This window comes from Spodoptera frugiperda, chromosome 25 (assembly GCF_023101765.2).
Source record: "Spodoptera frugiperda isolate SF20-4 chromosome 25, AGI-APGP_CSIRO_Sfru_2.0, whole genome shotgun sequence".
Taxonomy (NCBI): Eukaryota; Metazoa; Arthropoda; class Insecta; order Lepidoptera; family Noctuidae; genus Spodoptera; species Spodoptera frugiperda.
In genome coordinates this window covers 16198423-16224665 of record NC_064236.1, presented here as the reverse complement: position 1 = coordinate 16224665, position 26243 = coordinate 16198423, and the positions used below count along the sequence as shown (strand labels likewise).

General features: G+C 33.8%; 1 protein-coding gene and 2 long non-coding RNA genes across 6 annotated transcripts; 2 read left to right on the top strand and 1 right to left on the bottom strand.

Moving 5' to 3' along the window:
• Nucleotides 1–141: 141 nt before the first annotated feature.
• On the top strand, nucleotides 142–25998 carry LOC118275442 (uncharacterized). Of its 2 annotated transcripts, none has more exons than XR_007706963.1 (3): nucleotides 142–304; nucleotides 25065–25131; nucleotides 25834–25998. It is a non-coding gene; the product is annotated as an uncharacterized LOC118275442 (long non-coding RNA). The 2 variants fall into 2 exon arrangements; XR_004783604.2 differs by lacking the exon at nucleotides 142–304 and adding an exon at nucleotides 24569–24750.
• On the top strand, nucleotides 6501–20616 carry LOC118275273 (uncharacterized). Of its 3 annotated transcripts, none has more exons than XR_007706953.1 (3): nucleotides 6501–6659; nucleotides 19797–19863; nucleotides 20453–20616. It is a non-coding gene; the product is annotated as an uncharacterized LOC118275273 (long non-coding RNA). The 3 variants fall into 3 exon arrangements; XR_007706954.1 differs by lacking the exon at nucleotides 19797–19863 and adding an exon at nucleotides 6968–7034; XR_004783564.2 differs by lacking the exon at nucleotides 6501–6659 and adding an exon at nucleotides 19330–19488.
• Nucleotides 15791–18443, bottom strand: LOC118271329 (uncharacterized). The gene is made up of 2 exons (XM_050704008.1): nucleotides 18092–18443; nucleotides 15791–17800 (listed from the first exon to the last, which is right to left on the bottom strand). Exons 1-2 carry the CDS (start codon nucleotides 18275–18277, stop codon nucleotides 16742–16744), a joined length of 1245 nt encoding a protein of 414 aa, XP_050559965.1. The 5' UTR covers nucleotides 18278–18443; the 3' UTR covers nucleotides 15791–16741.
• Nucleotides 25999–26243: the final 245 nt, after the last annotated feature.

The window sequence follows — 26243 nt, the reverse complement described above, 5'->3', positions numbered from 1 at the left end:
ATGTTAAAGATAATAACGAGAATTCTTTAATATTTTATCGATAACACTGCTGTATCAAAACTGTACAACATTATTTGGTATATAGGCAACACATCGGCACTATCGTTATACGATATACAAGGGTCCCTATAAAACAGATGCCGTCTCGCGCACATCTAACCAGTCTCATTACGTACTGCCCGCGATATAGACGTGTTCGACAAAATTAATCGTATATTAAATTAATAGAATATTGATTGTTCTTTGTGTTAAAACATTGCTAACGCCGAGGTATCAAGTACAACGAAGGTGGGAGATTACACAGGTAAATAATTGATTATACGTTTACGATGAATAAGTGAAATAAAAATAGTATTCGAATATGATATTAATATTTTTTAATTAAGTCCGCCATTCACTATAATTTTTGTGATGAAAATTTTATCGGATGAACGAATGACATCAGAATTACGAGAGGTATACATAGAAAATTAGTGCTATCTTTGGTAAGAACTAAATATATAACACTCTAGTTTGATAGGATTGAAGCAAGTAAAGCAAGATAAAGAAAGTTAATGATGATGATCTGTTTATCAAGGGAAAATAGCGTGGTTCCATATAAATTGTATTTTTTTACAGTTCCTGTAGTGCGTCACCAAGATGGCTGCCACAGTAGCAACGGGCCGGTGTAGCGATTATACTACATGTATGTATACCTTTGCTGCCTTAAATATTATTTTAAATGTATTTTGTATTGCATTTCTTTAAATTTTCTCTGATTCAAAGTTGGCGAAATAGTAAATATACATAACAGAAACATGTGTTTTTGTGTATTATTGTGAATTTGAAAACGCCTGTTCGATCTTATGGAATTCATTTGTGACTAAACGGTTTCATTTAGTTTGACCCGTTTGTTTGTTTTTATTTGACATAGATTGATCTGATATTTGATATACACTCTCAAAAGGTTTTATTGGCGATGTTTCCATCTATATTACTTGTTTAATATTAAATACCTATCCCATACAACGTGGCAATGTTGTCAGTTTTTGGGCACTCTATTTTTATATGTTGTGTTGTTAATATTTTAGCCATAGTTATCATTATTATTATTGTTTATATACCTGTATCTTTAGTTTATTTATTAATTGTTATGTAATTCATTTTGTTACAAAAGTTCGGTTACAGAATAAAACAAATGCCCAACAGCAATAGTTTGCCCTATTTGACAACCACATTGTCGAACAAAGAATTCAGAAAAAGTAATATATGTATTTTATTATTGTTTTCAGTTGACGTGATGGTGGTGTGGTTGGTCGACAACTCGAGACTGCGAAAAAAACCGGCGGCACCAGATCGAGTGGAGTTATTGTAGATTATTTAAAGAGTTTCTTGATAACGGGTTACAGCTACAAAAATGCCAGAAAATTAAGTAAACAATTTGAATGAATAACAATACGCTTTTATTTACTGCTTTCATGAGTCAAATCTCACCAATTCCTTACAATAACACCCAGTTTCTAAAAGACTCGTCAAATCAATAACCAACAAACACACATAATCAGTGAGTTGCCATGATGTTCAAAATCAAACTACGCTGTCTTAATGCTAAAAAGAAATAATAAAATATATAGCATTTTATAAATTCTTGACAATAAAGGTGTTGATAATGACAATAAACTTGATTAGAATCAAATGTCATCTAAATATTTGTAATAAGTTTTTTCACATTATGTGTTGGGTTAAATCATGGCTTATAAAAGAGACAATGGGCTAATCTGTGAATAAGATATTGTTTACAATCTCGTTATATATACATAACCTCGTACAACATTTTAACTAACCTCTAAGAAATAATAACGTCGCTTCACTTGCGTAGTTGACACATCATGATAATAATTTGCTACGGCGTAGCCAGCTATGGCGTAGCCAGCTACGGTGTAGCCACCTAAAACGAAATTTCTTTTAACACACTTTTATACGCCTTGTAAATTGGGTTAACTATGGCTTATATAAGAGACAGCAAGCAAATCTATAAATAAGATACTGTTTACAATCTCGTTACATATAAATCACCTCGTACAACATTTTAACACACATTTAAGAAATGATGTACGAACACATCTTAGAAAAAATCATAAAACATTCGCTCAAGTTACGACTGATGCTGAACGTAAAGAATAGAGTGGTTTTGTGTTAGTAATAAAAACTTTTGAGGTAAGTTTAAAGCACCAAATTATATATAACTTGTGCAACAGGTGTTGGGAAGCTTCAAGAATTTAGGCGCATTTTAGCATAAAGTTACACTTTCGCCACAGTCACCTAGATAGATTTACCGACAATCCGGGAGATTATTGCAGATTGCATATAATAATGTAAACATAAATCGATGGACTAAAATGAACAGAATCGTTTAAATAATAAAAAAACAAATGGCTTCAGATGATTTTATTTCATCATGAAGAGGATTTATATTTGTTCGTACTTGTAGTGTTAGTACAGCGCTCTCTGACGATTTCCATTCGAAGCAGCTAGTCCGGCACAACGATAGCACGCTCAGGATTCAATTTACTACATCGTGAATACTTCTTACTTCACCAACCCTCTGTTAGATGCCACTATATTAGCATTTCACCATTGCAAATAGGAGTAGCGCTCTCCGACGTTTTCCATACGAAGTACGTAAATTGTTAAAAGGGGGAAGGGTGTTTTCAACAGATGGCAGTTCGTGGTCATAAGGTAAAGTCGATACTTAAAAAATCAGTTTAAACAACAATATTGACAATTATTAAAATATAAAAACAGTTGAACGTTTCTTCGTTAATTATTTAATAAATATGTCATTTCACTTTTTGTTAAAAATCATCTACCACGCTGGAAAAACACAAAAACCTGCATCGCGCAAGCGAAGTTTTCCTGCGACTCCGATAGGGTAGTAAATTTGAAGAACTTCTCTTGGAGGGTCCTTGGCTACTCTGTAAACCGATGGAATGTCATTTGACATAAATCCACGGTGATCTTCCAGAATCAAACAGAATCAAGAAACGCGTGATTCACCTTACTTGTGAATCATAAACACCACAGCAGTAGCCGATTTGACCCTTTTTTGTACTTTTTGTTTCAGAAAATTCAATGAAAATAGTTTAAAATCACTTTTTGTGTTTTTTTAAAGCATTTTTGTATCTATTTTTCTTGATTATTTTCTGAAAAAGGCTAAATGTAGATTACCGGAAACCGGCGCGGTTATCTAACCAGATGTGATGAAAGCTAAAAAATAATAATATGTTACATTATAATACATCAACAGTCTTCAAGTGTGGCTAAAAGTAAGTAAGTCTCTCACACGGAGAAAGTTACAGCAATAATCACCACGCTTGGTCAATGCGGAGTGGTGATTTCAAACTTATAAATTAGAATAATAAGCCCGTGTTTTCTCAAAATGTTTTTCCTTCAACATCTATCAGTGATATACAAATAATCTTAGAAAATACATAGAACTCGGGAAAAGTAACATTGGTACTTGCCGTTAGTAGGGTTTGAACCCGCCACAGGTTCATGATAAGTGGCTATATAACTTTAATTTTATAGATTTTGCTTGTCTCTTCGAAAAAGTGTGTGACTTTTAATTATGTGTGTTTGTTTTATAATCTATTAACACAAACAATTGTAGTATTAGCATACGGTCTTTTATTTATGATATCGACGCACCTCGTCGCTACGCTGTGTTGTGTTGTTAAGATCAGAAAGTTCAAAGAGTACACGTAGTTAATGCATGTTACACATTTTGTTTTAATCACGATATTAGGCTTTTGTTTTAAAACTTTTAACGATTCGACAAACCAAGACCCATCAAGACAATAACTTACTAGTTACTCAAAGTCGTAATATTTTTACAGTACAGTAAAATATATATTTGTCTAAACTTACTAAAGGAAAATTAACAACAATACAGCGGTCGACTACCTTGGGGTTGGAGTTGCTACGCATGTATGTAAGTACATTATACATTTATGTATATAAGTTATCGATCAAAATCTGTCTGGGTTGTGCAAGTGTGCGTGCGACGCAAGTGTAGGTGTGTGCAGACCAGGAGCTACACCTTAACCTTAGGGAAGACCTGATGTCGATACTGTCGACAGAAAATAAAAATGCCATGACCGCGCTATTAAAACGTACATAGCATATTTATAAATCGTAAGCTGTCAGTCTCGATGTATGCAAACAGACAGACAACTTGAAGATATTTTCCTTTATTGTATCTAAAGAAAAAATATTTATTTTAAAATTACCCTAACGGCATGAGGAATAAGGGATAAATATTACTTTAGCAACCGAAACGGTACATTTTTTTGTGTACGGTAGCGTACCGTTCTGCTGCAAGCAAGATAAATACTACCTGTGTAACTAACTCACAGTAGCTACGGATTTCATTCATGTAAGTAAACAGTTCAAAAGTGTGGTATAATCTTCCCTACAAAAATAATTCCATGTTTTATTACCGCGCCGTGCTATATTTATACACGGATTAAACCACTTGACCACAAGTTCAAACTGGCATCAGTCTTCCTTGTTTAGCAACAAGTACAAGACAACGGTTTCTTAAAGTCGATTATTTTTATACAGTAAATAATTTTTATCTGAATTTAATAAATGAAACTATAGCACCGTGCCGGGATACGCTAAATTGGGGTTGAATAGCATGTACAGTCCCTGGCCACATTATTAGACGCACTCTTATTTTTTGAATTTGTAATACATATATACGTGATGTGATGTGTACTAAATGTTTATTTACAGTCCATTTACGTTTAAACGTATGAGTGTCAAACACATTTATTGAAACTTTATTGTGTGTTTTGGAATTGTACTTATTTACAAATGTAGAATTACAGTGTTGACTAATTCCCATATCTATACTTCATAATATAGTCAAATTTAAAATGTTGTTTGTGCCAACGCGCTCGTCTCCATAAATACAGGTTCCATTTGAAAACATTTGTATCGAGGATAGTCCATTAGTCAAGAAAGATTGTGAGAGGTAAACATTACGCAACGTCCAATGAGAACCACAAAATATCTAAATAATTACCTACTACAACAATTTTGGTGCGTCTATTAAAGTAGCCAGGAACTGTATCTGTACATTATATATTTGTGTATACAAGTAATCGATCAACATCTGTCTGGGTTTTGAATGTGTGCGTGCGACGCAAGTGTCCCTGTGTGCAGACCGGTTGCTTAATCTTAGGGAAGACATGATGTCGATAGTGTCGATAGAAATAGAAATTGTCTATCTTGATAATTTACTATATTTCCGCACGCGGAACGCACTCGTCACTTTTGATATGGATGTCAAACTGTTGGCAAGCTTTTTAATTTTATAGATTTTGCTTGTCTCCTCGGAAAAGTGTGTGATTATTTATGTGTGTTTGTTTTACAATCTGTATTGTATTAACACAAACAATTGTAGTGTTAGCATACGGTCTTTTATTTATGATATCGACGCCCCTCGTCGCTACGCTAACGTATTGTTAAGATCAGAAGGTTCAAAGAGTACACGTAGTTAATGCATGTAACACCTTTTGTTATTATCACGATATTAGGCTTCTGTTTTAAAACATTTAACGAACCGACAAACCAAGACCTACCAAAACAATAACTTACTAGAACAGTTAGTTACTCAAAGTCGTAATATTTTTTGTATAGTAAAATATATTTTCGCCTAAACTTGCTAAACGGAAATTACAAAACAACAATACAGCCGTTGTTGGCTACCTTGGGGTTGGGGTTGCTACGCATGTATATAAGTACATTATACATTTATGTATACAAGTTATCGATCAAAATCTGTCTGGGTTGTGAATGTGTGCATGCGGCGTAAGTGTATGTGTGTGCAGACCAGGTGCTACACCTTAACCTTAGGGAAGACATGATGTCGATACTGTCGACAGAAAACAAAACCGGCTAAGGGCGAATCGGATTTTTTAAAGCACTATCCATAGACATGCATCACGGGTAAACGAAATTTTTTATTTTTAAAATCTGTTCTATGTATGGTGTATTTAATTTTTAAATTTATTTATTACCAAAATACATCACCATACAATTAACTATGTAGGCCCAACAGTTTCGGAAATAAATGGCTGTGACATACGGATGGACGGACGGACGGACGGACAGACAGACATGACGAATCTATAAGGGTTCCGTTTTTTTGCCATTTGGCTACGGAACTCTAAAAATGTTATGACCGCGCTATTGAAACGTACACAGCGAATCTATAAATTGTAAGCTGACTGTCTCGATCTATGCATAGAGACAGACAGCTTGAAGACATTTTCCTTTAACCTGTAGTAATAGTGATACTCGTATTACTTAATAAATATTTATAACTGAGTGGTTAATACAATTTGATTTTAAAGATAATTACGAGAAAATTTTAATACTTTATCGATAACACTGCTGTAGCTACACGGTACAACATTATCTGGTATACAGGCAACACAACCCTGGGTCCCTATAAAACAGACGCCGTCTCGCGCAATTCTAACCAGTCTCATTAGGCACTGCCCGCGGTATAGACATATTTGGCAAAATTAATCGTAATACTGATTGTTGTTTGTGGTAAAATATTGCTAACGCCGAGGTATCGAGTTCAGCGAAGGTGGGAGATTACACAGGTAAATAATTTATTTAAGTATACGTTTAGGATGCATAAGTGAAATAAAAATAGTATTCGAAGATGATATTAATAGTTTTGATGAGATTAAATAAATTAAATATAATTTTGTCGAGTGAATGAAGACATCAGAATTATGAGAGATAACAATACAAAGAAAATTAGTGCTATCTTTAGTAAGAACCGAAGATATAACACTCTAGTTTGATAGGACTGATGTGGGTGAAGCAAGATAAAGAAAGTTAATGATGATGATCTGTTTATCAAGGGAAAATAGCGTGGTTCCATATAAATTGTATTTTTTTACAGTTCCTGTAGTGCGTCACCAAGATGGCTGCCACAGTAGCAACGGGCCGGTGTAGCGATTATACTACATGTATGTATACCTTTGCTGCCTTAAATATAATTTGAAATGTATTTTGTATGGCATTTCTTTAAATGTTCTCTGATTCAAAGTTGGCGAAATAGTAAATATACATAACAGAAACATGTGTTTTGTGTATTATTGTGAATTTGAAAACGCCTGTTCGATCTTATGGAATTCATTTGTGACTAAGCGGTTTCATTTAGTTTGACCCGTTTGTTTTTTTTTTTTTTGACATAGACTGATTAATCTGATATTTGATATACACTCCCAAAGGTTTTATTGGTCATGTTTCTATTACTAATACTATATTACTTGTTAAAATATTAAATACCTATCACATATTAATATATCACATTTTAAGGAAGATGCTATATTTAAGTACATTGTGACTAAGTTTTTGGAAATAAACTATTTATTTATTATATTTATTATTTATTTATACATACAACGTGGCAATGCGGTCCGTTTTTGGGCACCCTATTTTTATATGTTGTGTTGTTAATATTTTAGCCATAGTTATCATTATTATTATATAGTTTATATACCTGTATCTTTAGTTTATTTATTAATTGTTATGTAATTCATTTTGTTGAAAAAGTTCGGTTACAGAATAAAACAAATGCCCAACAGCAATAGTTTGCCCTATTTGACAGCCACATTGTCGAACAAAGAATTCAGAAAAAGTAATATAGGGGCAACTACCCAATTGCTAGCACTGCACCAAATTATCAGCACTCTGAATAAATCGGCCAATTCTAAGGTTTTCACTTACTAATTTGGGTTTCCGCACTTATAAATAAATAAATGTATGTTTTTGGAATCCTGCTATTGGGAAAATCATACTTTGAGACCTCAAATTGATGGAAATTATGTAAACGAACATTTGTGTCTTGCAGTTTCTTTTGTTTTTGCCTGTTTCTTGTGATCGCCGTTAAGGTCACGTGTTTACATTTTATGATATATCGTATCTTTTATAAATTTAATATTGAAACTACTGATTTCTCTGATATTTGTGATAATTTTTGATGATAATCTGAATAGTAGAATTTGAGGTTTTGGTGATTAATTGGTAAAATAGGTAGTGCTGATAAATGGATCGAATATTTTGTAAATTCTAAATTATCAGCACTGGTGATGATAAATGGAAAAAAGTACATAAATACTAATTTCATATTTTTTAATGTAAATTATGTTTATTTTATGCAAAGAATTGATTTTGCTTTGTAAAACTAGTTTATACCATCAAAATCCAAATGTTAGCATGGTGCTGATAATTGGATCAGAAGCATGCTGATAAATTGGTTTCCCTAGAATATCATCATCTCTTCTTATTTCTTTCTATTTATTTTTTCTCTTCTTATTTTTTGTTTTATTACCAGTATTATTAGCAGAGATTTTGTAGATGGTATGCAAGCTACGACAACTTTAGAGATTATTTTAGTAGTGCGTAATTGGTATGTCTTGATAATCAACAATATTTACTAACAATTACAGATTACAGGACATTTTGATTACTGAAAAACCATCTGAACGGAAAGGTGTTAAAAAAAAGAGATTTACTTGGCCATCGTACGTAGGTAATCGTGCAATAGACCATCGTAATTCATTGTCATGAAATAGACTAAACAATTTAATACGAGCAATGTCAACAAAAATAGGTATACTTGTGTTTTCATGCGATGGCCAAGTCAATCTATTTTATTTAAAACGTAAAATTAGTGTAATATTGATATGATAACAATTTACATTATAACTTAAGACAGAAGGTCTCTTAAGTAGGGACTAAATAAAATAACCGACTTGGTATTACTTACATGGATCTCACATTTTTTTACGGTACATAATAAACTGATGAGGTGCGCGACTTGGATTTTTTTACAGAATGTTTTTGATGGTATCTCACTTATGTAGATTCAATTATTTCATTAAACAATAAAATGTAACTGCATCAATAACTTTGTAATCTCATACATTTATATGGGTTTACAAAGTTATTGGTGTGATGAAATTGTAACTGTATCAATAACTTTGTAACCCCATACATTTTTATAGGATTACAAAGTTATTGATGCAGTTGATGTATTTAAAAAACTGGACTGAATTTACAAAATATTTAATTTTTCCCCTGATTTAGGTACTAAATACTAATTTTATGCAAAGCTTCTATGTCTGTTAAAAGTGCTTTATACTTTTGATGATCTGTCAGTCAGTGACAAAATTTCGAAACTTTTACATGTTATAATTCTTAAAGTAATGGTTAAAATTTAATGAAAATTCAAATATACCATGTTTGTATAATGCCTGCTTAGTATTTGAAAATTCAGGCTTCTTGTTTTATCCACAATGAAGTTATAGGCGGTCGAAATTGGCCTGAATGGCTTCGAGAAAAGGATGGTACGGCCGAGACGCTTTTTTTTGCTCGACTTATACAGATAAAAGTATTATTAGATTATAAGTAATTATTTTGTTACCTACTTACTAACTATGTAAAAAATAAATTAAAACAGGTTTTAATAATGAAACTGTTTTTTTTTAATGCAATTACTAACAGTGATAGTTAGGTGCTGATAATTGGGTTGCTCTATGCTAGTAATTCGTGGAGATGGTGCCAGTAAATGGTGACAGACCCATTTTTTATTCTTACTTGTCTAAATAATCTTGGATAGAGGTCAATCATGTTTTTCTTTTATTATTGTCTTCCTTATTAAATATTATAACTATAAAATTTACCTTAACGGGTGAAAGCCTTTTTTTCACAATAATAAATTGACTTAAATTAGGACTAACTCTTAAAGTGCTGATAATTGGGTAGTTTACCCTATGTATTTTATTATTGTTTTCAGTTGACGTGATGGTGGTGTGGTTGGTCGACAACTCGAGACTGCGAAAAAAAAACCGGCGGCACCAGATCGAGTGGAGTTATTGTAGATTATTTAAAGAGTTTCTTGATAACGGGTTACAGCTACAAAAATGCCAGAAAATTAAGTAAACAATTTGAATGAATAACAATACGCTTTTATTTACTGCTTTCATGAGTCAAATCTCACCAATTCCTTACAATAACACCCAGTTTCTAAAAGACTCGTCAAATCAATAACCAACAAACACACATAATCAGTGAGTTGCCATGATGTTCAAAATCAAACTACGCTGTCTTAATGCTAAAAAGAAATAGTAAAATATATAGCATTATATAAATTCTTGACAATAAAGGTGTTGATAATGACAATAAACTTGATTAGAATCAAATGTCATCTAAATATTTGTAATAAGTTTTTTCACATTATGTGTTGGGTTAAATCATGGCTTATAAAAGAGACAATGGGCTAATCTGTGAATAAGATATTGTTTACAATCTCGTTATATATACAGCCTTGGCCAAAAGTATTGAGCACCTTACAAATTTCGCTCGATCACGGTAAGTATGGCAGAAAACTAAATCTACTGTTGAAGTATTTGTTTGTCGGCTATCTACAAAGATTTAAAAACAATGATTTATGCCGTAGCTAGGAATAAAACGCCTAGGTGTAATAAAATGAGATTTTTGCAAAGTTTGTATTTATTTATCAGTTCGCTACCATCGCTCGTTTTGACAACATCCCGTGATCCAAGTGCGTTTTTGGTATTTTATCTCAAAGTTATAAGTATTATCGTTGTAATATGCCAAAACGAAACGAACTTTCTTCAGAAAATCGAGTGGAGGTACAGCTTCTGCATGAGCAAGGGAAATCACAAGTAGAGATTTCCAAAACTGTGAAATGTTCGCGCCGATCCTTGCAATTTGTTATTCAGCGATTCTATGCTCACATCAAAATATACCAAAAACAGGGCGCAAACGCATCACCACAGACCGTCAGGATCATCAGTTACCGAGAGAGTCGTTAAAATATAGGAAAAAATGATCTTCAGAGCTCGCTGCTGAGTTGTCAGAACAAAATAAGGTATCAATTTCTGCTCGAACTACTTGTAGAAGACTTTAGGAAGCTGATCCAAAAGGTTGTGACGCTAGGAAGAAACCATGGCTCCCGACAAAAACAAAAAAACTCGGTATAAATGGGCCTTACAACATCGAACTTTCACCAATTCAGAGTGGTCAAATTTTGTGTGGTCAGACGAATACAACTTAAAGGTAAGTAACTATATTTAATGCCCTAATAAAATAATATAAAATGGTTTAAAATCCAAACGCATAGATGAAGTTCTTTTGTTTTCTGGAACTCAATATTTGTCGCTTTATAGCAAATTTTTGTTACCCCTGTTGTGACCTCTGTACGACGCCGGGTGGGCGAAGATTTTAATCCAGAGTGTGTGGTACCAACCGTAAAACATGGTGGCGGTAGCATAATGGTCTGGGGTTGCATGACCGATTCTGGAGTTGGCGAATTGTTCGTGTGAGAGGGCCGCATGGACTCTTCTAAGTACATAAATTTACTAGAAACTGCGTTCCTGCCTTCATTCACGAAACTTTTCGGCGACAGGAACATGGATATTGGTAAATTCCAGCAGGATAACGCACCTTGCCACAAATCTGCCCGCACTATGGCATGATTCCGGGAAAATAACGTAGAGCTTCTTGACTGGCCTGCCTAGTCGCCAGATCTAAACCCCATAGAATATTTATGGGTTTTAGTAAAGCGCAGAGGTAAGCGCCACACAATTAACAACAGAGAAGATTTGAAACGCCACCTATGCCTAGAATAGAACGCGATTACTGCTAAAGACTGTAAAAATCTTGTTAGCTCTATACCAAAAAAAATTCTGCCGTAATTAAGGCAAAGGGTGGACTTACAAAATATTCATTTTCAATTAATAAATAGTAAAATAAACACATAAAAAACATTTTGTTTTGTTTCTATTTGATATTTCGCATAAAACTCAAAGATTTCATGGGTGCTCAATACTTTTGGCCAAGGCTGTACATAACCTCGTACAACATTTTAACTAACCTCTAAGAAATAATAACGTCGCTTCACTTGCGTAGTTGACACATCATGATAATAATTTGCTACGGCGTAGCCAGCTATGGCGTAGCCAGCTACGGTGTAGCCACCTAAAACGAAATTTCTTTTAACACACTTTTATACGCCTTGTAAATTGGGTTAACTATGGCTTATATAAGAGACAGCAAGCAAATCTATAAATAAGATACTGTTTACAATCTCGTTACATATACATCACCTCGTACAACATTTTAACACACATTTAAGAAATGATGTACGAACACATCTTAGAAAAAATCATAAAACATTCGCTCAAGTTACGACTGATGCTGAACGTAAAGAATAGAGTGGTTTTGTGTTAGTAATAAAAACTTTTGAGGTAAGTTTAAAGCACCAAATTATATATAACTTGTGCAACAGGTGTTGGGAAGCTTCAAGAATTTAGGCGCATTTTAGCATAAAGTTACACTTTCGCCACAGTCACCTAGATAGATTTACCGACAATCCGGGAGATTATTGCAGATTGCATATAATAATGTAAACATAAATCGATGGACTAAAATGAACAGAATCGTTTAAATAATAAAAAAAAACAAATGGCTTCAGATGATTTTATTTCATCATGAAGAGGATTTATATTTGTTCGTACTTGTAGTGTTAGTACAGCGCTCTCTGACGATTTCCATTCGAAGCAGCTAGTCCGGCACAACGATAGCACGCTCAGGATTCAATTTACTACATCGTGAATACTTCTTACTTCACCAACCCTCTGTTAGATGCCACTATATTAGCATTTCACCATTGCAAATAGGAGTAGCGCTCTCCGACGTTTTCCATACGAAGTACGTAAATTGTTAAAAGGGGGAAGGGTGTTTTCAACAGATGGCAGTTCGTGGTCATAAGGTAAAGTCGATACTTAAAAAATCAGTTTAAACAACAATATTGACAATTATTAAAATATAAAAACAGTTGAACGTTTCTTCGTTAATTATTTAATAAATATGTCATTTCACTTTTTGTTAAAAATCATCTACCACGCTGGAAAAACACAAAAACCTGCATCGCGCAAGCGAAGTTTTCCTGCGACTCCGATAGGGTAGTAAATTTGAAGAACTTCTCTTGGAGGGTCCTTGGCTACTCTGTAAACCGATGGAATGTCATTTGACATAAATCCACGGTGATCTTCCAGAATCAAACAGAATCAAGAAACGCGTGATTCACCTTACTTGTGAATCATAAACACCACAGCAGTAGCCGATTTGACCCTTTTTTGTACTTTTTGTTTCAGAAAATTCAATGAAAATAGTTTAAAATCACTTTTTGTGTTTTTTTAAAGCATTTTTGTATCTATTTTTCTTGATTATTTTCTGAAAAAGGCTAAATGTAGATTATCGGAAACCGGCGCGGTTGTCTAACCAGATGTGATGAAAGCTAAAAAATAATAATATGTTACATTATAATACATCAACAGTCTTCAAGTGTGGCTAAAAGTAAGTAAGTCTCTCACACGGAGAAAGTTACAGCAATAATCACCACGCTTGGTCAATGCGGAGTGGTGATTTCAAACTTATAAATTAGAATAATAAGCCCGTGTTTTCTCAAAATGTTTTTCCTTCAACATCTATCAGTGATATACAAATAATCTTAGAAAATACATAGAACTCGGGAAAAGTAACATTGGTACTTGCCGTTAGTAGGGTTTGAACCCGCCACAGGTTCATGATAAGTGGCTATATAACTTTAATTTTATAGATTTTGCTTGTCTCTTCGAAAAAGTGTGTGACTATTAATTATGTGTGTTTGTTTTATAATCTAAAACACAAACAATTGTAGTATTAGCATACGGTCTTTTATTTATGATATCGACGCACCTCGTCGCTACGCTGTGTTGTGTTGTTAAGATCAGAAAGTTCAAAGAGTACACGTAGTTAATGCATGTTACACATTTTGTTTTAATCACGATATTAGGCTTTTGTTTTAAAACTTTTAACGATTCGACAAACCAAGACCCATCAAGACAATAACTTACTAGTTACTCAAAGTCGTAATATTTTTACAGTACAGTAAAATATATATTTGTCTAAACTTACTAAAGGAAAATTAACAACAATACAGCGGTCGACTACCTTGGGGTTGGAGTTGCTACGCATGTATGTAAGTACATTATACATTTATGTATATAAGTTATCGATCAAAATCTGTCTGGGTTGTGCAAGTGTGCGTGCGACGCAAGTGTAGGTGTGTGCAGACCAGGAGCTACACCTTAACCTTAGGGAAGACCTGATGTCGATACTGTCGACAGAAAATAAAAATGCCATGACCGCGCTATTAAAACGTACATAGCATATTTATAAATCGTAAGCTGTCAGTCTCGATGTATGCAAACAGACAGACAACTTGAAGATATTTTCCTTTATTGTATCTAAAGAAAAAATATTTATTTTAAAATTACCCTAACGGCATGAGGAATAAGGGATAAATATTACTTTAGCAACCGAAACGGTACATTTTTTTGTGTACGGTAGCGTACCGTTCTGCTGCAAGCAAGATAAATACTACCTGTGTAACTAACTCACAGTAGCTACGGATTTCATTCATGTAAGTAAACAGTTCAAAAGTGTGGTATAATCTTCCCTACAAAAATAATTCCATGTTTTATTACCGCGCCGTGCTATATTTATACACGGATTAAACCACTTGACCACAAGTTCAAACAGGCATCAGTCTTCCTTGTTTAGCAACAAGTACAAGACAACGGTTTCTTAAAGTCGATTATTTTTATACAGTAAATAATTTTTGTCTGAATTTAATAAATGAAACTATAGCACCGTGCCGGGATACGCTAAATTGGGGTTGAATAGCATGTACAGTCCCTGGCCGCATTATTAGACGCACTCTTATTTTTTGAATTTGTAATACATATATACGTGATGTGATGTGTACTAAATGTTTATTTACAGTCCATTTACGTTTAAACGTATGAGTGTCAAACACATTTATTGAAACTTTATTGTGTGTTTTGGAATTGTACTTATTTACAAATGTAGAATTACAGTGTTGACTAATTCCCATATCTATACTTCATAATATAGTCAAAGGACCATGCCCATATTAGTATGGAGCTAAAAGTCAGCACTGTCATGCGATGCCCAAATTGCAGCCCTATGTCATATGATAGCCTTTTAATAGTATTTTTATAATATCTAGATTTTATGTCATTTAAAGCACCGATTCACAAGTAATTCTATATTAAACATGATAACTTACTACTGATATTTTATATGCATTGTATCGTTTACGGACAGCAATGCTATTAGTTTTTTATTAGGAACTTCATGATCATCACTTATATTTAAGTATAAAAGGACACTGATCTGGCCTACGTCTACCTACTAGTCTTGTTTCCATAGTATAGTGTCAATATAAATGTGAAAACGATTAGGTTCGATGCAAAACTTGTACCCGAGTAAACAGAACTCAATATGGAAAGAGACTAATGACTCACAACAAATGGGTATTTTTGATGAGATTATAAAAGCATATTGTGATAAAATAGAACGGGTTGTATTAAACTATATTTTTATATTTGACATCAATTAACTGCTTGACTTAAAGGCAAATAAAAATACCAACATTTGTATTAGGTAGGTACTGTCTGATCTGTAAGCATTTACAATAATAATTTTATTAACAGATCTAATACTTAGGTTGTTTCAATTAAATGGGGTAAAATAATGTTCTCTGACTGATAAAATACTGATCTATTGCTGCATTCAAGGTTTGTGGCGATTGAGTACAAGTTTCGAATAAAATAAAAAAGCAGTATAAGTGTTAAATGTTTTATTCTTCAATTACAAGTAATATATTGTCTAAGAATGATGCTGGCGGCGATATATTGTCTTGGTGTCTAGCCCAACCCAAATACCATATTATGGCCATAACGTGGCAACAGCATCCCACTGTTCTGTTACCCACGAGACAGTTGCAACAGTAACCTAATATTGCATCTAAGCAATTACTACTCGAGGGCTGAGTGTCAATTAAAATATACGTAAAATATTTACGCCGACCAACATGGCGCGACTGGATTCGACCCCTTAATAAATAAGGTCTATTTCCTCCAACGGCCGCAACCATTTCTTCAGAGTGTTCCAGCTCAGGACATATTTCAATTTCATACAAGCCATTTTGTCGAACATGTTCGCCATAATATGATCGTGCTTGTTTTACCTGATATGGGCCCAATGCGAAAATAATCAATTCTGAGTAACTAAATACGGGAAATATATTTAATTGAGGAAACCTGCCGTCTATGCGTCTAAACATAACCGATCGCCTGTTTAAATTATAATTTGTTACAAATTCTGCTAAGTAATTAGGAGTATGTTGATACCTCAAGGCTCTTTCTATAATAAGAGAAGCATCTGGCCGATCTTGAAGCGTGGGGTGAAATCTGTTAATTAATGAAGCTGCAATTTTAAAATCACTCATTAAATGTGCATGAGCTCTATTAAAAAAATCCTGGCGAAATAATTTAAAGTCCCTTTTAAATCGTCCGTTGACTACTTCCACTACCCATCGACATAATGTCACTAATCGACTTTTGTTTGCCTGAATAGTTGTTAGTTGTCGTTCTCCCTCGTTTAACGACTCAGGCTTCTGCACATTATAATTACAGGCCTCCAACAGTGGGATCGCATCTCTGAATCCTCGGTCGAGTATAAATACATCTCCCTCTCTGTAAAATGATCGCATGGGTCCAGATTCATCAGTAAATTAATCTTTCATTATTTCTGCATCGGTTTGAGTGGCAGCATAAGGGCCGATCACATCAATAATGTGCCCGTCTGTACACACACAAAGAAATGGTTTAACGAGGTTCACATATTTGTGTAAACTATAAGTTTCCTTTTGATAGAAATAATTGGAACTCTTTTCAATATATATGTAAGTGCCATCACATATTGTGATTGCAGGTCTGGTTTGATCAGAGCCATTTGGATTGCCAAACAAAGCATTTGGAATACTCAGATTTCTTCTTATGACATCTTCTCTATTAAGATGCTGCAATCCAATATGTAATGGTACAAAATGTTCCATAAAACATAAGCGTACAATGTTCATGTGCCTCTCCATAGTTGATCGAGGTATGTTAAATAATGAAGACAATCTCTTGTTACTGTCCCCTGTCCTCATTTTAATTAAAAAGATAGCCAAAGCAGATTTTGGTGATGGTACCTGATTAGCTAAAGGTAACTCATTAAATAAAATAATGAATTCAGACACTTCCAGTCCAGTCCAATAATGGCATATGTGGTTGGGCATTTCTTCAACACATTCAAAATTAAATGTGACAGTTTTTTGTTTTGCCATATTAACTAAATCTTCTATTTGATTTATACTAAAACTTGATATTGAAGATGATTGTTCTGGTAATTCACGCCAAGTATTAGAATACAAATGGTGATGGCAAACACGTGAATACCGGGGCACATAATAGTTGTAATCTACAATTAACATATTTTTAATAAATGTTGGTATTAAATGCATAGGTACATAACCGCAGTCGGAATAAATGCAGTGTCTTGATGTACTAGCAGCTCTCTTGTAATGACGTAAATTGACCATTCCAACTGATCTCTGGCCCAGCTGAGAGGCAGAAGCAGGTGCAGGTGCCGGGACAGGGGCAGGTGCCGGAGCAGGGGCAGGTGCTGGAGCAGGGGCAGGTACAGGTGGCAATTGTGGTATAGCCATTTCTCGTTGAGAATCTTGTTCAAATTGTCGGCTAGCTCGCCGCCAGCAATTATGACAAACAGCATAGCTATCTCTTCCATTCTGAAAATATTTATGATTGTTAAAAATAAAGCAGTGTTAAAAAATATAAAATACACAATCTCTTGATTTACTAAGTTGAATAAACAATATAATGCAAATTAAGAGAGCTCTGACATTTATCATACTTGAATATATTAAAAAAATGCATAAAATGATTGTCATTGTAAAAACTATTACCACTGATATAGTTATAAGGATTATTTTCCAAATTGTTATAATTATGTGTCATTACCATTAATCATATTCAATGTAAGTAGTACTTAATAGGTGTTTAAGGATTTAGATAAATACCTGTACTGATCTAATCCATGGAAAAAAATCATATAATGGTCCATTTTCTTCGAGAGAATGAAGTCTAGCTTCATTCAAAGAACAGCCACAGCCAGCACAGATATTAGTATGACCTAATATTCTAGGTGTGTTTACATCAGCATTTTGTAAGAATAAATAACATGCATGACATATTACAACTTCCATAGGGAGCTGAAAACAAAACAGTCGGTGTTAGTAGGTCTCACATACCATAAGAAATGATTAACTAAGAAAACAAAAAAAATATTTTACACGTCCACGATAAGAGTTGAAGTTCGACTGTATTAAGTAATATATTTTTCTCGCAGTCACGTTTCAAGTTATCGTGCATGCATACCAAGACCTACCAAAACAATAACTTACTAGAACAGTTAGTTACTCAAAGTCGTAATATTTTTTTTATAGTAAAATATATTTTCGCCTAAACTTGCTAAACGGAAATTACAAAACAACAATACAGCCGTTGGCTAGCTTGGGGTTGGGGTTGCTACGCATGTATATAAGTACATTATACATTTATGTATACAAGTTATTGATCAAAATCTGTCTGGGTTGTGAATGTGTGCATGCGGCGTAAGTGTATGTGTGTGCAGACCAGGTGCTACACCTTAACCTTAGGGAAGACATGATGTCGATACTGTCGACAGAAAACAAAACCGGCTAAGGGCGAATCGGATTTTTTAAAGCACTATCCATAGACATGCATCACGGGTAAACGAAATTTTTTATTTTTAAAATCTGTTCTATGTATGGTGTATTTAATTTTTAAATTTATTTATTACCAAAATACATCACCATACAATTAACTATGTAGGCCCAACAGTTTCGGAAATAAATGGCTGTGACATACGGATGGACGGACGGACGGACGGACAGACAGACATGACGAATCTATAAGGGTTCCGTTTTTTTGCCATTTGGCTACGGAACTCTAAAAATGTTATGACCGCGCTATTGAAACGTACACAGCGAATCTATAAATTGTAAGCTGACTGTCTCGATCTATGCATAGAGACAGACAGCTTGAAGACATTTTCCTTTAACCTGTAGTAATAGTGATACTCGTATTACTTAATAAATATTTATAACTGAGTGGTTAATACAATTTGATTTTAAAGATAATTACGAGAAAATTTTAATACTTTATCGATAACACTGCTGTAGCTACACGGTACAACATTATCTGGTATACAGGCAACACAACCCTGGGTCCCTATAAAACAGACGCCGTCTCGCGCAATTCTAACCAGTCTCATTAGGCACTGCCCGCGGTATAGACATATTTGGCAAAATTAATCGTAATACTGATTGTTGTTTGTGGTAAAATATTGCTAACGCCGAGGTATCGAGTTCAGCGAAGGTGGGAGATTACACAGGTAAATAATTTATTTAAGTATACGTTTAGGATGCATAAGTGAAATAAAAATAGTATTCGAAGATGATATTAATAGTTTTGATGAGATTAAATAAATTAAATATAATTTTGTCGAGTGAATGAAGACATCAGAATTATGAGAGATAACAATACAAAGAAAATTAGTGCTATCTTTAGTAAGAACCGAAGATATAACACTCTAGTTTGATAGGACTGATGTGGGTGAAGCAAGATAAAGAAAGTTAATGATGATGATCTGTTTATCAAGGGAAAATAGCGTGGTTCCATATAAATTGTATTTTTTTACAGTTCCTGTAGTGCGTCACCAAGATGGCTGCCACAGTAGCAACGGGCCGGTGTAGCGATTATACTACATGTATGTATACCTTTGCTGCCTTAAATATTATTTTAAATGTATTTTGTATTGTATTTCTTTAAATTTTCTCCGATTCAAAGTTGGCGAAATAGTAAATATACATAACAGAAACATGTGTTTTTGTGTATTTTTGTGAATTTAAAAACGCCAGTTCGATCTTATGGAATTAACTTGTGACTAAACGATTTCATTTAGTTTGACCCGTTTGTTTGTTTTTATTTGACATAGATTGATCTGATATTTGATATACACTCTCAAAAGGTTTTATTGGCGATGTTTCCATCTATATTACTTGTTTAATTATTAAATACCTATCCCATACAACGTGGCAATGTTGTCAGTTTTTGGGCACTCTATTTTTATATGTTGTGTTGTTAATATTTTAGCCATAGTTATCATTATTATTATTAAGTTTATATACCTGTATCTTTAGTTTATTTATTAATTGTTATGTAATTCATTTTGTTACAAAAGTTCGGTTACAGAATAAAACAAATGCCCAACAGCAATAGTTTGCCCTATTTGACAACTACATTGTCGAACAAAGAATTCAGAAAAAGTAATATATGTATTTTATTATTGTTTTCAGTTGACGTAATGGCGGTGTGGTTGGTCGACAACTCGAGACTGCGAAAAAAACCGGCGGCACCAGATCGAGTGGAGTTATTGTAGATTATTTAAAGAGTTTCTTGATAACGGGTTACAGCTACAAAAATGCCAGAAAATTAAGTAAACAATTTGAATGAATAACAATACGCTTTTATTTACTGCTTTCATGAGTCAAATCTCACCAATTCCTTACAATAACACCCAGTTTCTAAAAGACTCGTCAAATCAATAACCAACAAACACACATAATCAGTGAGTTGCCATGATGTTCAAACTCAAACTACGCTGTCTTAATGCTAAAAAGAAATAATAAAATATATAGCATTTTATAAATTCTTGACAATAAAGGTGTTGATAATGACAATGAACTCGATTAGAATCAAATGTTATCTAAATATTTGTACTAAGTTTTTTTCACATTATGTATTGGGTTAAATCATGGCTTATAAAAGAGACAATGAGCAAATCTGTGAATAAGATAGATATTGTTTACAATCTCGTTATATATACATAACCTCGTACAACATTTTAACCAACCTCTAAGAAATAATAACGTCGCTTCACTTGCGTAGTTGACATAAGATAATAATTTGCTACGGCGTAGCCAGCTATGGCGTAGCCAGCTACGGTGTAGCCACCTAAGACGAAATTTCTTTTAACACACTTTTATACCCATTGTAAATTGGGTTAACTATGGCTTATATAAGAGACAGCGAGCAAATCTATAAATAAGATATTGTTTACAATCTCGTTACATATACATCACCTCGTACAACATTTTAACACACATTTAAGAAATGATGTACGAACACATCTCAGAAAAAATCATAAAACATTCGCTCAAGTTACGACTGATGCTGAACGTAAAGAATAGAGTGGTTTTGTGTTAGTAATAAAAACTTTTGAGGTAAGTTTAAAGCACCAAATTATATATAACTTGTGCAACAGATGTTGGAAAGCTTCAAGAATTTAGGCGCATTTTAGCATAAAGTTACACTTTCGCCACAGTCACCTAGATAGATTTACCGACAATCTGGGAGATTATTGCAGATTGCATATAATAATTTAAACATGAATCGATGGAGTAAAGTGAACAGAGTCATTAAATAATAAAAAAACAAATGGCTTCAGATGATTTTATTTCATCATGAAGAGGATTTATATTTGTTCGTACTTGTAGTGTTAGTACAGCGCTCTCTGACGATTTCCATTCGAAGCAGCTAGTCCGGCACAACGATAGTACGCTCAGGATTCAATTTACTACATTGTGAATACTTTTTACTTCACCAACCCTCTGTTAGATGCCACTATATTAGCATTTCACCATTGCAAATAGGAGTAGCGCTCTCCGACGTTTTCCATACGAAGTACGTAAATTGTTAAAAGGGGGAAGGGTGTTTTCAACAGATGGCAGTTCGTGGTCATAAGGTAAAGTCGATTCTTAAAAAATCAGTTTAAACAACAATATTGACAATTATTAAAATATAAAAACAGCTGAACGTTTCTTCGTTAATTATTTAATAAATATGTCATTTCACTTTTTGTTAAAAATCATCTACCACGCTGGAAAACCACAAAAACCTGCATCGCGCAAGCGAAGTTTTCCTGCGACTCCGATAGGGTAGTAAATTTGAAGAACTTCTCTTGGAGGGTCCTTGGCTACTCTGTAAACCGATGGAATGTCATTTGACATAAATCCACGGTGATCTTCCAGAATCAAACAGAATCAAGAAACGCGTGATTCACCTTACTTGTGAATCATAAACACCACAGCAGTAGCCGATTTGACCCTTTTTTGTACTTTTTGTTTCAGAAAATTCAATGAAAATAGTTTAAAATCACTTTTTGTGTTTTTTTAAAGCATTTTTGTATCTATTTTTCTTGATTATTTTCTGAAAAAGGCTAAATGTAGATTACCGGAAACCGGCGCGGTTATCTAACCAGATGTGATGAAAGCTAAAAAATAATAATATGTTACATTATAATACATCAACAGTCTTCAAGTGTGGCTAAAAGTAAGTAAGTCTCTCACACGGAGAAAGTTACAGCAATAATCATCACGCTTGGTCAATGCGGAGTGGTGATTTCAAACTTATAAATTAGAATTATAAGCCCATGTTTCCTCACGATGTTTTTCCTTCAACATCTATCAGTTTTATACAAATAATCTTAGAAAATACATTGAACTCGGGAAAAGTAACATTGGTACTTGCCGTTAGTTGGGTTTGAACCAGCCCTGTCATGCATGAGAAGCGGGCGTCTTAAACCTCCGGCCCACCACAGGTTCATGATAAGTGGCAATATAATGTTTATTTTTATTGATTTTGCTTGTCTCTTCGGAAAAGGGTGAGATTATTTACATATGTATGTTTGTTTTATATTCTGTATTGTATATAGTCCTCCTTACCGATTTCGGTAACGGCGACCTTAGATAAGCTATTTCCTGTCGTGGGCCCTGATGTGACTGGCCAGACCGAACTTGGTTTTAAAAATGCGATCACAATTGGAGCAGTAAAGCTGGCCGGCAGCGTTGTATGTGTAAATATAGGAGGGCTTGGGTCGGTCTTTACGTAATTGACGCTTTACGTCTAACGTATCTAAGCACTGGTGTTCGTACGCTTTCGAAAGAATGGGAGAGGTATGCTACTCACAGACAGTCTTGGCGCATTGCTGTCAATGAAAATATTAATCTGTATTGTATTAACACAAACAATTGTAGTGTTAGCATACGGTCTTTTATTTATGATATCGACGCCCCTCGGCGCTACGCTAACGTATTGTTAAGATCAGAAGGTTCAAAGAGTACACATAGTTAATGCATGTAACACCTTTTGTTATAATCACGATATGAGGCTTCTGTTTTAAAACATTTAACGAACCGACAAACCAAGACCTACCAAAACAATAACTTACTAGAACAGTTAGTTACTCAAAGTCGTAATATTTTTTTTATAGTAAAATATATTTTCGCCTAAACTTGCTAAACGGAAATTACAAAACAACAATACAGCCGTTGGCTAGCTTGGGGTTGGGGTTGCTACGCATGTATATAAGTACATTATACATTTATGTATACAAGTTATTGATCAAAATCTGTCTGGGTTGTGAATGTGTGCATGCGGCGTAAGTGTATGTGTGTGCAGACCAGGTGCTACACCTTAACCTTAGGGAAGACATGATGTCGATACTGTCGACAGAAAACAAAACCGTTTATGCTAAGGGCGAATCGGATTTTTCAAAGCACTATCCATAGACATGCATCACGGGTAAACGAAATTTTTTGATTTTTAAAATCTGTTCTATGTATGGTGTATTTAATTTTTTTGAAATTTATTTATTACCAAAATACATCACCATACAATTATCACTATGTAGGCCCAACAGTTTCGGAAATAAATGGCTGTGACATACGGATGGACGGACGGACGGACGGACAGACAGACATGACGAATGGGTTCCGTTGCCATTTGGCTACGGAACTCTAAAAATGTTATGACCGCGCTATTGAAACGTACACAGCGAATTATAAATTGTAAGCTGATTTATGTATACATTGAAAAAGAAGATTCTTTATTGTAGACAAGAGTCAACTCTATTAATATGTAATTAATGTGTTTTTTTCAAAGTGGTGACTGATTTAAAGGCTATTTAACACGGACCAGTGAAAGATTTTGTTGTGACATATTATGATTATCCTGGATGTGTTAATTTGGGCGTGCGACGCAAGTGTACGTGTGTGCTGACTAGGAGCTACACCTTGACCTTAGGGAAGACCTGATGTCGATACTGTCGATAGAAAACACAAAAAGCCGTGACCGTGCTATTAAATCGTACACAGCATATTTATGAATCGAAAGCTGTCAGTCTCGATGTATGCAAAGAGACAGACAACTTGAAGATATTTTCCTTTAACCTGTAGTTATACTCGTATTTCTTGATAAAGATAAAGAGAACTGAGTGGTTAATAAAATTTGATGTTAAAGATAATAACGAGAATTCTTTAATATTTTATCGATAACACTGCTGTATCAAAACTGTACAACATTATTTGGTATATAGGCAACACATCGGCACTATCGTTATACGATATACAAGGGTCCCTATAAAACAGATGCCGTCTCGCGCACATCTAACCAGTCTCATTACGTACTGCCCGCGATATAGACGTGTTCGACAAAATTAATCGTATATTAAATTAATAGAATATTGATTGTTCTTTGTGTTAAAACATTGCTAACGCCGAGGTATCAAGTACAACGAAGGTGGGAGATTACACAGGTAAATAATTGATTATACGTTTACGATGAATAAGTGAAATAAAAATAGTATTCGAATATGATATTAATATTTTTTAATTAAGTCCGCCATTCACTAAAATTTTTGTGATGAAAATTTTATCGGATGAACGAATGACATCAGAATTACGAGAGGTATACATAGAAAATTAGTGCTATCTTTGGTAAGAACTAAATATATAACACTCTAGTTTGATAGGATTGAAGCAAGTAAAGCAAGATAAAGAAAGTTAATGATGATGATCTGTTTATCAAGGGAATATAGCGTGGTACCATATAAATTGTATTTGTTTACAGTTCTCGTGGTGCGTCACCAAGATGGCTGCCACAGTAGCAACGGGCCGGTGTAGCGATTATACTACATGTATGTATACCTTTGCTGCCTTAAATATAATTTTAAATGTATTTTGTATGGCATTTCTTTAAATGTTCTCTGATTCAAAGTTGGCGAAATAGTAAATATACATAACAGAAACATGTGTTTTTGTGTATTATTGTGAATTTGAAAACGCCTGTTCGATCTTATGGAATTCATTTGTGACTAAGCGGTTTCATTTAGTTTGACCCGTTTGTTTTTTTTTTTGACATAGACTGATTAATCTGATATTTGATATACACTCCCAAAGGTTTTATTGGTCATGTTTCTATTACTAATACTATATTACTTGTTAAAATATTAAATACCTATCACATATTAATATATCACATTTTAAGGAAGATGCTATATTTAAGTACATTGTGACTAAGTTTTTGGAAATAAACTATTTATTTATTATATTTATTATTTATTTATACATACAACGTGGCAATGCGGTCCGTTTTTGGGCACCCTATTTTTATATGTTGTGTTGTTAATATTTTAGCCATAGTTATCATTATTATTATTTAGTTTATATACCTGTATCTTTAGTTTATTTATTAATTGTTATGTAATTCATTTTGTTGAAAAAGTTCGGTTACAGAATAAAACAAATGCCCAACAGCAATAGTTTGCCCTATTTGACAACCACATTGTCGAACAAAGAATTCAGAAAAAGTAATATATGTATTTTATTATTGTTTTCAGTTGACGTGATGGTGGTGTGGTTGGTCGACAACTCGAGACTGCGAAAAAAAACCGGCGGCACCAGATCGAGTGGAGTTATTGTAGATTATTTAAAGAGTTTCTTGATAACGGGTTACAGCTACAAAAATGCCAGAAAATTAAGTAAACAATTTGAATGAATAACAATACGCTTTTATTTACTGCTTTCATGAGTCAAATCTCACCAATTCCTTACAATAACACCCAGTTTCTAAAAGACTCGTCAAATCAATAACCAACAAACACACATAATCAGTGAGTTGCCATGATGTTCAAAATCAAACTACGCTGTCTTAATGCTAAAAAGAAATAATAAAATATATAGCATTTTATAAATTCTTGACAATAAAGGTGTTGATAATGACAATAAACTTGATTAGAATCAAATGTCA